Source organism: Oncorhynchus keta, chromosome 14 (genome assembly GCF_023373465.1).
Source record: "Oncorhynchus keta strain PuntledgeMale-10-30-2019 chromosome 14, Oket_V2, whole genome shotgun sequence".
NCBI lineage: Eukaryota > Metazoa > Chordata > Actinopteri > Salmoniformes > Salmonidae > Oncorhynchus > Oncorhynchus keta.
Genome location: NC_068434.1, coordinates 74,685,586 through 74,700,795, shown reverse-complemented (window position 1 = coordinate 74,700,795; position 15,210 = coordinate 74,685,586). Strand labels below are relative to the sequence as shown.

The 15,210-nt window shown below is 43.4% G+C and overlaps 1 protein-coding gene across 8 annotated transcripts in view; it reads right to left on the bottom strand.

The window, feature by feature from the left end:
• The window catches only part of plekha7b (pleckstrin homology domain containing, family A member 7b), a 170,730-nt gene that overhangs the window by 8,905 nt on the left and 146,615 nt on the right, over positions 1 to 15,210 (bottom strand). For all 8 annotated transcript variants that reach the window (XM_052462547.1, XM_052462552.1, XM_052462545.1 and 5 more), the window contains 4 exons: positions 9,642 to 9,872; positions 2,404 to 2,625; positions 2,046 to 2,179; positions 1,797 to 1,942 (listed from right to left, as the gene is read on the bottom strand). In XM_052462547.1, coding sequence (XP_052318507.1) covers positions 1,797 to 1,942; positions 2,046 to 2,179; positions 2,404 to 2,625; positions 9,642 to 9,872 — 733 coding nt within the window. The remainder of the gene's footprint in view (positions 1 to 1,796; positions 1,943 to 2,045; positions 2,180 to 2,403; positions 2,626 to 9,641; positions 9,873 to 15,210) is intronic.

Below are 15,210 nucleotides of genomic sequence, written 5' to 3'. Positions count from 1 at the left end.
AGAACATTCATGTATGTCTATCAACGCCTTCTACAAAATATAATTTGACGTTTGGAAATGTTGGAAACCTTTTATGTATACAAATTCAAAGAAGAGTCACTGAGAGCATCAAACAGTCCTTTTCTTTTATCCCATGCAGTCATGACTTTCTCCCAGCCTCTGATACATTAGTGTTGGAATTACTGCAGACTAGATGCAGAGTGTGTGTTGGTATTACTACAGACTTGGTGCAGAGTGTGTGTTGGTATTACTGTAGACTAGATGCAGAGTGTGTGTTGGTATTACTGTAGACTAGATGCAGAGTGTGTGTTGGTAATACTGCAGACTAGATGCAGAGTGTGTTGGTATTACTGCAGACTAGATGCAGAGTGTGTGTTGGTATTACGACAGACTTGGTGCAGAGTGTGTGTTGGTATTACTGTAGACTAGATGCAGAGTGTGTGTTGGTATTACTGAAGACTAGATGCAGAGTGTGTGTTGGTATTACTGTAGACTAGATGCAGAGTGTGTGTTGGTATTACTGTAGACTAGATGCAGTGTGTTGGTATTACTGCAGACTAGATGCAGAGTGTGTGTTGGTATTACTACAGACCTGGTGCAGAGTGTGTGTTGGTATTACTGTAGACTAGATGCAGAGTGTGTGTTGGTATTACTGTAGACTAGATGCAGAGTGTGTGTTGGTATTACTACAGACCTGGTGCAGAGTGTGTGTTGGTATTACTGCAGACTAGATGCAGAGTGTGTTGGTATTACTACAGACCTGGTGCAGAGTGTGTGTTGGTATTACTGCAGACCTGGTGCAGAGTGTGTGTTGGTATTACTGCAGACCTGGTGCAGAGTGTGTGTTGGTATTACTGTAGACTAGATGCAGAGTGTGTGTTGGTATTACTGCAGACTAAATGCAGAGTGTGTGTTGGTATTACTGCAGACTAGATGCAGAGTGTGTGTTGGTATTACTACAGACTAGATGCAGAGTGTGTTGGTATTACTGCAGACTAAATGCAGAGTGTGTGTTGGTATTACTGCAGACTAGATGCAGAGTGTGTGTTGGTATTACTGCAGACTAGATGCAGAGTGTGTTGGTATTACTGCAGACCTGGTGCAGAGTGTGTGTTGGTATTACTGCAGACTAAATGCAGAGTGTGTGTTGGTATTACTGCAGACTAGATGCAGAGTGTGTGTTGGTATTACTGCAGACTAAATGCAGAGTGTGTGTTGGTATTACTGCAGACTAGATGCAGAGTGTGTGTTGGTATTACTGTAGACTAGATGCAGAGTGTGTGTTGGTATTACTGCAGACTAGATGCAGAGTGTGTGTTGGTATTACTACAGACTAGATGCAGAGTGTGTGTTGGTATTACTACAGACTAGATGCAGAGTGTGTGTTGGTATTACTGCAGACTAGATGCAGAGTGTGTGTTGGTATTACTGCAGACTAGATGCAGAGTGTGTGTTGGTATTACTGCAGAGAGTGTGTCCAGTTGTGTGTGTTGGTATTACTGCAGAGAGTGTGTCCAGTTGTGTGTGTTGGTATTACTGCAGAGAGTGTGTCCAGTTGTGTGTGTTGGTATTACTGCAGAGAGTGTGTCCAGTTGTGTGTGTTGGTATTACTGCAGACAGTGTGTCCAGTTGTGTGTGTTGGTATTACTGCAGAGAGTGTGTCCAGTTGTGTGTGTTGGTATTACTGCAGAGAGTGTGTCCAGTTGTGTGTGTTGGTATTACTGCAGAGAGTGTGTCCAGTTGTGTGTGTTGGTATTACTGCAGAGAGTGTGTCCAGTTGTGTGTGTTGGTATTACCTGCGACCTGCTTGCTCTTGAGGGAGGCCTCTGAGGCCAGGGCGTAAGACATGGTGATGATCCTCTCCTGCTTCAGTAGGGCTGAGTCCAGACCCACCACCTCTGGCTGGTCCACCGCCACAGAGGGCCCCGCCAGGATCTGAACACTAATCACACGGACACACACACACCATTACACAATGGATTGAATGGCCTGTCAAACTGATCTTCCATATTGGCCCGGTGAGTAGTGGTGGTGCTGTAATATACCTGGACTTGGCCAGAATGTTCTTGATGCGCTCCATGTTGCGATGGCGAGCCTCCACCTCCTGAGGGCTGAGAGGTTCCTCAGGCTCTGTGTCTATGTAGCGCTCAGGGATTAACACCTTCTGAGGTTTGGCCAGCTACACACAGAGAAAAACACACAGTAGAGGTTTCCTACTAACAGCTATTCGACTCTAGTACCATTACTGTAGGGATTAGGGAATATAACCATTGAAGCTGAAAACAAGTATATTCAATTGTTTAAACAACATTGTGAAAGTACTAAGTCCTTAATGAAATGTTAAAGTGACCAGCTCTGACTTGGTGAGGTTTGATGGTGGAGGTGGTGAGGGTCAGGCTGTACCTCTCGGCTGAGGTCCAGGTCATAGTCCAGCGTCTCCAGATCCACCTCCTGGGTAAGTGTGGATGTGGCTGTAGAGCGGAGGGTCAGCCACTCATCTGACTGGGACCGAGGTCTATCACTGTGCTCTGCTGGACACTCCTCACCCTGGACCACACCCCGCGCCTCCTCCCCCTGCACCGCCCGCTCCAGCAACTGCAGGTCAAACTCCTGCTCTCGCCTCCACTGGAGGAGGAGGGGTAGACAGACATGACAGTTACACACAAACACTACTGCTTCACAGACACAACAGCTACACACCAACACAACCATATTGCTGCTTCACAGACACAACAGCTACACACCAACGCAACCATACTGCTGCTTCACAGACACAACAGTTACACACCAACCCAACCATACTACTGCTTCACAGACACAACAGTTATACACCAACACAACCATACTGCTGCTTCGCAGACACAACAGCTACACACCAACACAACCATACTGCTGCTTCACAGACACAACAGCTACACACCAACACAACCATATTGCTGCTTCACAGACACAACAGCTACACACCAACGCAACCATACTGCTGCTTCACAGACACAACAGTTACACACCAACCCAACCATACTACTGCTTCACAGACACAACAGTTATACACCAACACAACCATACTGCTGCTTCACAGACACAACAGTTACACACCAACCCAACCATACTACTGCTTCACAGACACAACAGTTATACACCAACACAACCATACTGCTGCTTCACAGACACAACAGCTACACACCAACGCAACCATACTGCTGCTTCACAGACACAACAGTTACACACCAACCCAACCATACTACTGCTTCACAGACACAACAGTTACACACCAACGCAACCATACTGCTGCTTCACAGACACAACAGTTACACATCAATACAACCATACTGCTGCTTCACAGACTCAACATTTACACATCAATACAACCATACTGCTGCTTCCCAGACTCAACAGTTACACATCAATACAACCATACTGCTGCTTCACAGACACAACAGTTACACATCAATACAACCATACTGCTGCTTCACAGACACAACAGTTACACATGAATACAACCATACTGCTGCTTCACAGACTCAACAGTTACACATCAATACAACCATACTGCTGCTTCACAGACACAACAGTTACACATCAATACAACCATACTGCTGCTTCACAGACACAACAGTTACACATCAATACAACCATACTGCTGCTTCACAGACACAACAGTTACACATCAATACAACCATACTGCTGCTTCACAGACTCAACAGTTACACATCAATACAACCATACTGCTGCTTCACAGACTCAACAGTTACACATCAATACAACCATACTGCTGCTTCACAGACACAACAGTTACACAACAGTTACACATCAATACAACCATACTGCTGCTTCACAGACTCAACAGTTACACATCAATACAACCATACTGTTGCTTCACAGACACAACAGTTACACATCAATACAAACATACTGCTGCTTCACAGACACAACAGTTACACATCAATACAACCATACTGCTGCTTCACAGACTCAACAGTTACACATCAATACAACCATACTGCTGCTTCACAGACACAACAGTTACACATCAATACAACCATACTGCTGCTTCACAGACACAACAGTTACACATGAATACAACCATACTGCTGCTTCACAGACTCAACAGTTACACATGAATACAACCATACTGCTGCTTCACAGACTCAACAGTTACACATCAATACAACCATACTGCTGCTTCACAGACACAACAGTTACACATCAATACAACCATACTGCTGCTTCACAGACACAACAGTTACACATCAATACAACCATACTGCTGCTTCACAGACACAAAAGTTACACATCAATACAACCATACTGCTGCTTCACAGACTCAACAGTTACACATCAATACAACCATACTGCTGCTTCACAGACACAACAGTTACACATCAATACAACCATACTGCTGCTTCACAGACTCAACAGTTACACATCAATACAACCATACTGCTGCTTCACAGACACAACAGTTACACATCAATACAACCATACTGCTGCTTCACAGACAACAGCTACACACCAAAACAACCATACTTCTGCTTCACAGACTCAACAGTTACACATCAATACAACCATACTGCTGCTTCACAGACACAACAGCTACACATCAATACAACCATACTGCTGCTTCACAGACACAACAGTTACACATCAATACAACCATACTGCTGATTCACAGACACAACAGTTACACATCAATACAACCATACTGCTGCTTCACAGACATGACAGTTACACATCAATACAACCATACTGCTGCTTCACAGACACAACAGTTACACATCAATACAACCATACTGCTGCTTCACAGACTCAACAGTTACACATCAATACAACCATACTGCTGATTCACAGACAACAGTTACACATCAATACAATCATACTGCTGCTTCACAGACACAACAGTTACACATCAATACAACCATACTGCTGCTTCACAGACTCAACAGTTACACATCAATACAACCATACTGCTGCTTCACAGACACAACAGTTACACATCAATACAACCATACTGCTGCTTCACAGACTCAACAGTTACACATCAATACAACCATACTGCTGCTTCACAGACACAACAGTTACACATCAATACAACCATACTGCTGCTTCACAGACAACAGCTACACACCAAAACAACCATACTTCTGCTTCACAGACTCAACAGTTACACATCAATACAACCATACTGCTGCTTCACAGACACAACAGCTACACATCAATACAACCATACTGCTGCTTCACAGACACAACAGTTACACATCAATACAACCATACTGCTGATTCACAGACACAACAGTTACACATCAATACAACCATACTGCTGCTTCACAGACATGACAGTTACACATCAATACAACCATACTGCTGCTTCACAGACACAACAGTTACACATCAATACAACCATACTGCTGCTTCACAGACTCAACAGTTACACATCAATACAACCATACTGCTGATTCACAGACAACAGTTACACATCAATACAACCATACTGCTGCTTCACAGACACAACAGTTACACATCAATACAACCATACTGCTGCTTCACAGACTCAACAGTTACACATCAATACAACCATACTGCTGCTTCACAGACACAACAGTTACACATCAATACAACCATACTGCTGCTTCACAGACACAACAGTTACACATCAATACAACCATACTGCTGCTTCACAGACTCAACAGTTACACATCAATACAACCATACTGCTGATTCACAGACAACAGTTACACATCAATACAACCATACTGCTGCTTCACAGACACAACAGTTACACATCAATACAACCATACTGCTGCTTCACAGACTCAACAGTTACACATCAATACAACCATACTGCTGCTTCACAGACTCAACAGTTACACATGAATACAACCATACTGCTGCTTCACAGACTCAACAGTTACACATCAATACAACCATACTGCTGCTTCACAGACACAACAGTTACACATCAATACAACCATACTGCTGCTTCACAGACACAACAGTTACACATCAATACAACCATACTGCTGCTTCACAGACACAAAAGTTACACATCAATACAACCATACTGCTGCTTCACAGACTCAACAGTTACACATCAATACAACCATACTGCTGCTTCACAGACACAACAGTTACACATCAATACAACCATACTGCTGCTTCACAGACTCAACAGTTACACATCAATACAACCATACTGCTGCTTCACAGACACAACAGTTACACATCAATACAACCATACTGCTGCTTCACAGACAACAGCTACACACCAAAACAACCATACTTCTGCTTCACAGACTCAACAGTTACACATCAATACAACCATACTGCTGCTTCACAGACACAACAGCTACACATCAATACAACCATACTGCTGCTTCACAGACACAACAGTTACACATCAATACAACCATACTGCTGATTCACAGACACAACAGTTACACATCAATACAACCATACTGCTGCTTCACAGACATGACAGTTACACATCAATACAACCATACTGCTGCTTCACAGACACAACAGTTACACATCAATACAACCATACTGCTGCTTCACAGACTCAACAGTTACACATCAATACAACCATACTGCTGATTCACAGACAACAGTTACACATCAATACAATCATACTGCTGCTTCACAGACACAACAGTTACACATCAATACAACCATACTGCTGCTTCACAGACTCAACAGTTACACATCAATACAACCATACTGCTGCTTCACAGACACAACAGTTACACATCAATACAACCATACTGCTGCTTCACAGACTCAACAGTTACACATCAATACAACCATACTGCTGCTTCACAGACACAACAGTTACACATCAATACAACCATACTGCTGCTTCACAGACAACAGCTACACACCAAAACAACCATACTTCTGCTTCACAGACTCAACAGTTACACATCAATACAACCATACTGCTGCTTCACAGACACAACAGCTACACATCAATACAACCATACTGCTGCTTCACAGACACAACAGTTACACATCAATACAACCATACTGCTGATTCACAGACACAACAGTTACACATCAATACAACCATACTGCTGCTTCACAGACATGACAGTTACACATCAATACAACCATACTGCTGCTTCACAGACACAACAGTTACACATCAATACAACCATACTGCTGCTTCACAGACTCAACAGTTACACATCAATACAACCATACTGCTGATTCACAGACAACAGTTACACATCAATACAACCATACTGCTGCTTCACAGACACAACAGTTACACATCAATACAACCATACTGCTGCTTCACAGACTCAACAGTTACACATCAATACAACCATACTGCTGCTTCACAGACACAACAGTTACACATCAATACAACCATACTGCTGCTTCACAGACACAACAGTTACACATCAATACAACCATACTGCTGCTTCACAGACACAACAGTTACACATCAATACAACCATACTGCTGCTTCACAGACTCAACAGTTACACATCAATACAACCATACTGCTGCTTCACAGACACAACAGTTACACATCAATACAACCATACTGCTGCTTCACAGACACAACAGTCATACACCAAAACAACCACATTATTAGTCTCCTTTCCAACTGTTGACTCAGGATTTGTTGCTACAATTTCATGGCAACATCAAATGTGAGACTCTACAGATGTTGATTTCTTCTTCTCTGTAGCTATACTATATATTGTGCATTTTCCCTTTTTCAAATAAAAAAAGGTGATATTTCTGTGTGTGTTTTCCATTCAAACATACATACAATGGCATACAACATAAGAAATGCAACAGTATTCTCCACAGGCAAAACCACCAGCATGTACAGGCCTGTTGATGGGGGTGTGGTGCACATGCACGTGCAGTATGTGAAGTCCCAAGCTCTCAGACCACAGCATGCATCACTCTACTTGTGCAGTCAGTGATTAGGGAGAAGGTGAGGAGGAGAGAGGGATTCATCTAGCTACATCCATTTACATGTACATATTGGTCCCAGGCATCATTGTGCTTACTAGACGGGAAAAAAAAATGCCCACTGCAGTAAATACCACAAATACATATTTAATACACATGCAATGAAGAAAAAACACATGGCAAGCATGCATTTATTAGGAATATTTGTGTTTATTTCTTATTTGCAAACCTCTACATTATATATGTGGAGAAGAGGGAGGGAGTTAAGTGATCCTCCATTTGCAGATTAACAGAGAAATAATATGCTGATTGAGTTCTGATACGACTGTAAATGATTGGCACAATGGATACATATACTTTACATTAGGCATTGCTGTATGTAGAGTCCGTTAACGAGGAGAGATACGTGGTGGTAAGATCCACAAGTCACCACAATCAGAACTACATTTACACTGCTAAAGTCACGCCTTAGAAGCTTTTACTCATGTACAAAGACTAAACGACTAAAACGAACAGTATTAGACAGATGTTGCATCGTATCAAACGACAAGGCACATTAAATGTATAATGTGATGAGTCAATAGATGATGTTAGAAAATGTTTAATCCAGCAGTCTATATCCACACTTATCCACTCTTTAAAATGGCAGTGAAAATAAACTATGTAAAAAGTCTATTTTTTTTAATCTGCAGGATTATGTATGTTTTGTCTGAGCAGCACAATGAGACCTGGTTAGAGAATGACAGACCGTTCTAGAAGAAGGGTATGTGGTTAGTATCTTAGCAGTGGGCTGCACTAGTGGAGTGATAGGAACACAGACTAAAACACTGTCATGGAGCCTGAGAATAGGTCAAACTGCAGTTTAGTCAGGGTGGGACAGAATGAGAGAGTTTTTAGCTGCTGTGTGTATCTCCAGTATTGAGGTAACATTAGAGAATAGCTGAGATAACATTTGTTGTTTAGCCAGGGGTGGGTGTAGGGAGGAGAGAGAGGTAATGGCTATGGGCTGTTAATGCATCAGTAGGGATATGATTCAGTGTAGCACAATCAATCACCTACAATCAACCCCCACAAAGCTCATTTACTGAAGCTGCATTAATGCATCAGTGTTTAGTACTAATAATTCACATAAAGATTCTCACAAGCTAACCAACAAAAAGCACTTTGACACAGTTAAAGATGGCCGACATATAAGAATGCCGTTTCCATATCTCCCAGGGTCTTTAATAGCGTTGAGGAAGTGAGGTTAATCATTACCATGATCACTATCATAGCAGAGTCTACTTCAGTAGAGACAGACTGTAGTCTAAAATGCATTATGTGAATATCCCTCAATCCTTCCAATCATTTTCTTGCGATGGAGTCAAGGACATTTGAAATCAGGGGCCCTGCCTATTCTGTCCTTTCTGTTATTGCATATTCATAGTCCTTCACTTCCTAGGTGAGAATACCAGGAGTTCCACCTGCATGTCACACCACAGCATCTCTCACCTCTCACCGCTCACACAATCACAGCAGTCAATTCTCACACCCAATTACCTGCTGCACCAGCTAGTTCAGGCCAACTCACACACTCAAACTCACATCAACGGCACTATGAAAACCCTAGGCAACTGAAATGTATTAGTGGTCGCATGCATTGTTACTTCTGCATGCATTGTAGCTGTAGCTCTAATCGTCATGCTTTAGGCGTGTGAGGCGTAGCTCTAACGTACTGAGCCCAGGTCTGCGGAAATGGGGCGTTGCTGTGATGATGAGGAGGAGGAGGCTCGTGATGAAGAGGTCTGGCGTTCTCCTTGACTCAGGGTCCTCTTGCGCTGGCGGACCAGAGCTTTCTGGTGCCTCTTCATCCTCTGCAGCTGCTCCTCAGCACTCATCCTCCCCCTGCTCTGCTGCTGCAGCACATCCCCAGAGTACAGACGCTCCAAGGCACTCTTTGGTCTCTCCTGAGAGGAGGGAGGGATGGTATAAATTAACACAGCCCACGACACCAGCAAGAGAGAGCGGGAGGGAGGGAGCAGGAGAGAGGATGGCAAAGGAAGAGGGGGAGACAGAGAGGGAGAGGGAGAGCAGTAGGGAAAGGAAGGAGAGGTTAAAGAGAGTTTAGGTGCCACCATAATTTTACATTAGATCAAGATGCAAAAAAGTCTGGGAGTTTTTAACAATGAGAAATTTAGAATGTTGAAGAAATCCCATTAAAGTGGATGATTTTTTTGGGGGGAGGACAAAAAAACGTAATAGTTTAAAAAGTATACATTTTATTTTAAAAAAGCTGTATACAACACTATTCCAGACCGGTATGTTTTAAAGCTTGAATGGGGTTTCTAGCTTAATCTCGGCCTGCACTCCCAGACGATGAGTTCTCGGTCCATGTTGCAACATTAAAGAGGTTCTCCTGTATACTTTTTAGCCAGTAGATCTGAAAGCTGCGCTCACGAGCCAAAAGTGGTCCCCAAAAATTACTACGAAAAAATTACTACTTACTACGAAACATACACTGTATATACAAAAGTATGTGGACATCCCTTCAAATTAGTGGATTGGGCTATTTCAGCCACACCCGTTGCTGACAGGTGTATAAAACTGAGGACACCGCCATGCAATCTCCATAGACAAACATTGGCAGTAGAATGGCCTTACTGAAGTGCTCAGTGACTTTCAGCGCGAGACCGTCATAGGATGCCACATTTCCAACAAGTCAGTTTGTCAAATTTCTGCCCTGCTAGAGCTTCCCCGATCAACTGTAAGAGATCTTATTGTGAATAGTATACGTCTAGGAGCAACAACGGCTTAGTCGCAAAGTGGTAGGCCACACAAGCTCACAGAACGGGACTGCCGAGTGCTGTCTGGGTTGCCAGGAGAAGCCTACCTGCCCGAATGCATAGTGTCAACTGTAAAGTTTGGTGGATGAGACATAATGGTCTGGGGCTGTTTTCATGGTTCGGGCTAGGGGGTGTAACTGTTCCAGTTAAGGGAAATATTAACACCACAGCATACAATGAAATTCTAGGCGATTATGTGCTTCCAACTTTGAGGCAACAGTTTGGGGAAGGCCCTTTCCTGTTTCAGCATGACAATGCACCCGTGCACAAAGCGAGGTCCATACAGAAATGGTTTGTTGAGATCGGTGTGGAAGAACTTGACTGGCCTGCACAGAGCCCTGACCTCAACCCCATCAAACACCACCCAACATCAGTGGCCGACCTCACTAATTCCCTTGTGGCTGAATGGAAGCATGTCCCCGCAGCAATGTTCCAACATCTAGTGGAAAGTCTTACCAGAAGAGTGGCTGTTATAGCAAAGATGGGATGAACTCCATATTAATGCCCATGATTTAGGAATGAGATGTTCAACGAGTGTCCACGTACTTTTGGTCATTTAGATATGTGCACCACATCATTGCTATTTCTCAGGCTCGGCTGTGTGTGCATCTTGGGGTCGTGGCTAGAACTTGAATTGCTAGGGAGCTGGCCCACGTGGGGAACGATGTAGGTAAAATGTCGCAGCACAGCTTCCAGAATATGTTTTGCTTTCAAACTCGGGATTTCGTGGCTAATTGAACTAAGTCATTCTTCTCATATTATGCATGTATGATCTACATATTGACACATTGAGCCCAAAGCAGGAGGTTTAAAAATACTTAGTGGTCGCCAAAGTTCCGGAGCATGTCTTTAAACCAGTCATTCATTAGCATTGCATAGGCTGTCTTACACCCCCTCAAGTTGTAGATGATTAAAAGGCGGCTGAAATTCCTGATTTGGCCTCGTTTGAGATTTGGTTCATTAAGAAATGCTAGCGGCCATGACTGAATTTAAACGTGAGTTGATTTCGGGGTGTAGTTTGATGTGGGTGTTTTGTGTGTGTGTGTGTGTGTGTGTGTGTGTGTGTGTGTGTGTGTGTGTGTGTGTGTGTGTGTGTGTGTGTGTGTGTGTGTGTGTGTGTGTGTGTGTGTGTGTGTGTGTGTGTGTGTGTGTGTGTGTGTGTGTGTGTGTGTGTGTGTGTGTGTGTGTTTGCAGGTGGAAAGAGTTAGCCAAATTCTTTCGCCAATTAGCTTAATCCGGCTGGTGTACAACCGTGGCAAAATTGGTTTGACTTTGGATAGCCTATCTCTGGGCTACTTAACTACTCAACGTAAATGAGACAATATTTTTATGTTGCATACCTTTTAGCTTTTAATAGTTGTATATGAATTTCTACAATTTATAGTGTTTTGAGGTTTTTAAGTCATTGAGCTATTGGAACTTTTGCATATTGTCCCATAGGAATACGCAAAGTAAAACCTCATTTATCAAGGGCATTATGATCAGGCCGTGTGCAGCTGCACTCTGAACTGATTATACTTGTGTGCTGCCAGCTGTGGGCATGTGGGCAGGACTTTAATAAAACCAACCTTCATTTACATTGTGACATGCTCAGGTACAAAACTCAGTTTTGGGCGAGACTGACATTATGACCAAAAGTATTCTATTTATACTTTGTAATACATTTTGACAGTAGAATAAATACTTCTGACTCATATTTAGGCCACATAGGCTGTTTTCTAAATGAGCAGTTGTTTTTTAGGGGCAGTTGCTCTTTAATGTGACTTGCTCAGAAGTCACATTTTAAATAATGACCTAACTTATTTTAGATTTTATTTTTTGGAACACAATTTTTCATACACCATTCAAACGTGCAGGCCGAGAAACCCCATTAAAACGTGCAGGCCGAGAAACCCCATTCAAACGTGCAGGCCGAGAAACCCCATTCAAACGTGCAGGCCGAGAAACCCCATTCAAACTTGCAGGCCGAGAAACCCCATTCAAACGGCAAGGCCGAGAAACCCCATTCAAACGTGCAGGCCGAGAAACCCCCATTCAAACGTGCAGGCCGAGAAACCCCATTCAAACGTGCAGGCCGAGAAACCCCATTCAAACGTGCAGGCCGAGAAACCCCATTCAAACGTGCAGGCCGAGAAACCCCATTCAAACGTGCAGGCTGAGAAACCCCATTCAAACGTGCAGGCCGAGAAACCCCATTCAAACGTGCAGGCTGAGAAACCCCATTCAAACGTGCAGGCCGAGAAACCCCATTCAAACGTGCAGGCTGAGAAACCCCATTCAAACGTGCAGGCCGAGAAACCCCATTCAAACGTGCAGGCCGAGAAACCCCATTCAAATGTGCAGGCTGAGAAACCCCATTCAAATGTGGAGGCCGAGAAACCCCATTCAAACATGCAGGCCGAGAAACCCCATTCAAACGTGCAGGCTGAGAAACCCCATTCAAATGTGGAGGCCGAGAAACCCCATTCAAACATGCAGGCCGAGAAACCCCATTCAAACATGCAGGCGGAGAAACCCCATTCAAACATGCAGGCCGAGAAACCCCATTCAAACATGCAGGCCGAGAAACCCCATTCAAACATGCAGGCCGAGAAACCCCATTCAAACATGCAGGCCGAGAAACCCCATTCAAACATGCAGGCCGAGAAACCCCATTCAGACGTGCAGGCCGAGAAACCCCATTCAAACATGCAGGCCGAGAAACCCCATTCAAACGTGGAGGCCGAGAAACCCCATTCAAACATGCAGGCCGAGAAACCCCATTCAAACTTTAAAACATGTATACCGGTCTCGAATAGTATTCTTGTACACAGCCTTTTGATAAAATGTATACTTTTTAAACTATTAAGCTTTTTGTCCCCCCCCCCAAAAAAAATCAGCGACTTTAATGGGATTTCTTCAATATTCTAAAGCTCTCGTTGTTAAAAACTCCCAGACTTCCAAGATTCTATTCACTGTAAACAATGTGACTTTCCCAACAATTTATACAAAAACTTGGAGAAGGAAATCTTAGTCTGCGTTTCTGCTATTTAAATTTGAAACCAGAACAGAAATATATTTGACCAATCAAACCACACAGCTGCTTTAGTAACCGCATCAACAATTTTTTCTCTCAATGTTTTGAAACCGCTGCCATTTTGACCACTTTCCCAACCACTAGGACAACAACATAGAGTACAAAATCTTAGTCTACTTCTAAGCTATTCAAATCGGAAATCAGAATAGGAATAACTTACACCAATCACGATCGACAGCTGTTTTAGTAACCGCATCACCTACCTTAATTAAGCTAACTTCACACTGTTGAATTAACTGCTGTGGAACTTTCAGAAATGTCAAATTATAGAAGTAGGGGAACACATTCCATGAATGAGAATAACTAATTAGTGTGACTTGCTTCTGCAAGAACACTCTAGTTAATTGATATACTTCTGACTTATCAGTGTGCCTTGCTTCACAAGACCACTCTAAATATTTAGAGTGGTCTTTCCCAAGCCCCCCCCCATTTCTCCTTCACCCAAATACAGATAGCTGATGTTCTGAAAGAGCTGCAAAATCTGGACTCCTACAAATCAGCTGGGCTAGACAATCTGGACCCTCTCTTTCTAAAATTATCTGCCGTAATTGTTGCAACCCCTATTACTAACCTGTTCAACTCTCTTTCGCATCGTCTGAGATCCCTAAAGATTGGAAAGCTGCCACGGTCATCCCCCTCTTCAAAGGGAGTGACACTCTAGACCAAAGCTGTTACAGACCTATATCTATCCTACCCTGCCTATCTAAAGTCTTTGAAAGCCAAATTAACAAACAGATCACGGACCATTTTGAATCCCACCATACCTTCTCTGCTATGCAATCTGGTTTCCGAGCTGGTCATGGGTGCACCTCAGCCACGCTCAAGGTCCTAAACGACATCATAAAAGACACTACTGTGCAGCCATATTCATCGACCTAGCCAAGGCTTTCGACTCTGTCAATCACCGCATTCTTATCGGCAGACTCATCAGCCTTGGTTTCTCTAATGACTGCCTCGCCTGCTTCACCAACTACTTCTCAGATGGAGTTCAGTGTGTCAAATCGGAGGGCCTGTTGTCCAGACCTCTGGCAGTCTCTATGGGGGTGCCACAGGGTTCAATTCTTGGGCCGACTCTTTTCTCTGTATACATCAATGATGTCGCTCTTGCTGCTGGTGATTCTCTGATCCACCTCTAAGCAGACGACACTATTCTGTATACTTCTGGCCCATCATTGGACACTGTGTTAACAAACCACCAGACAAGCTTCAATGCCATACAACACTCCTTCTGTGACCTCCAACTGCTCTTAAATGCAAGCAAACCTAAATGCATGTTCTTCAACCGATCTCTGCCCGCACAAGCCCGCCCGACTAGCATCACTACTCTGGACGGTTCTGACTTAGAATATGTTGTCAACTACAAAGACCTAGGTGTCTGGTTAGACT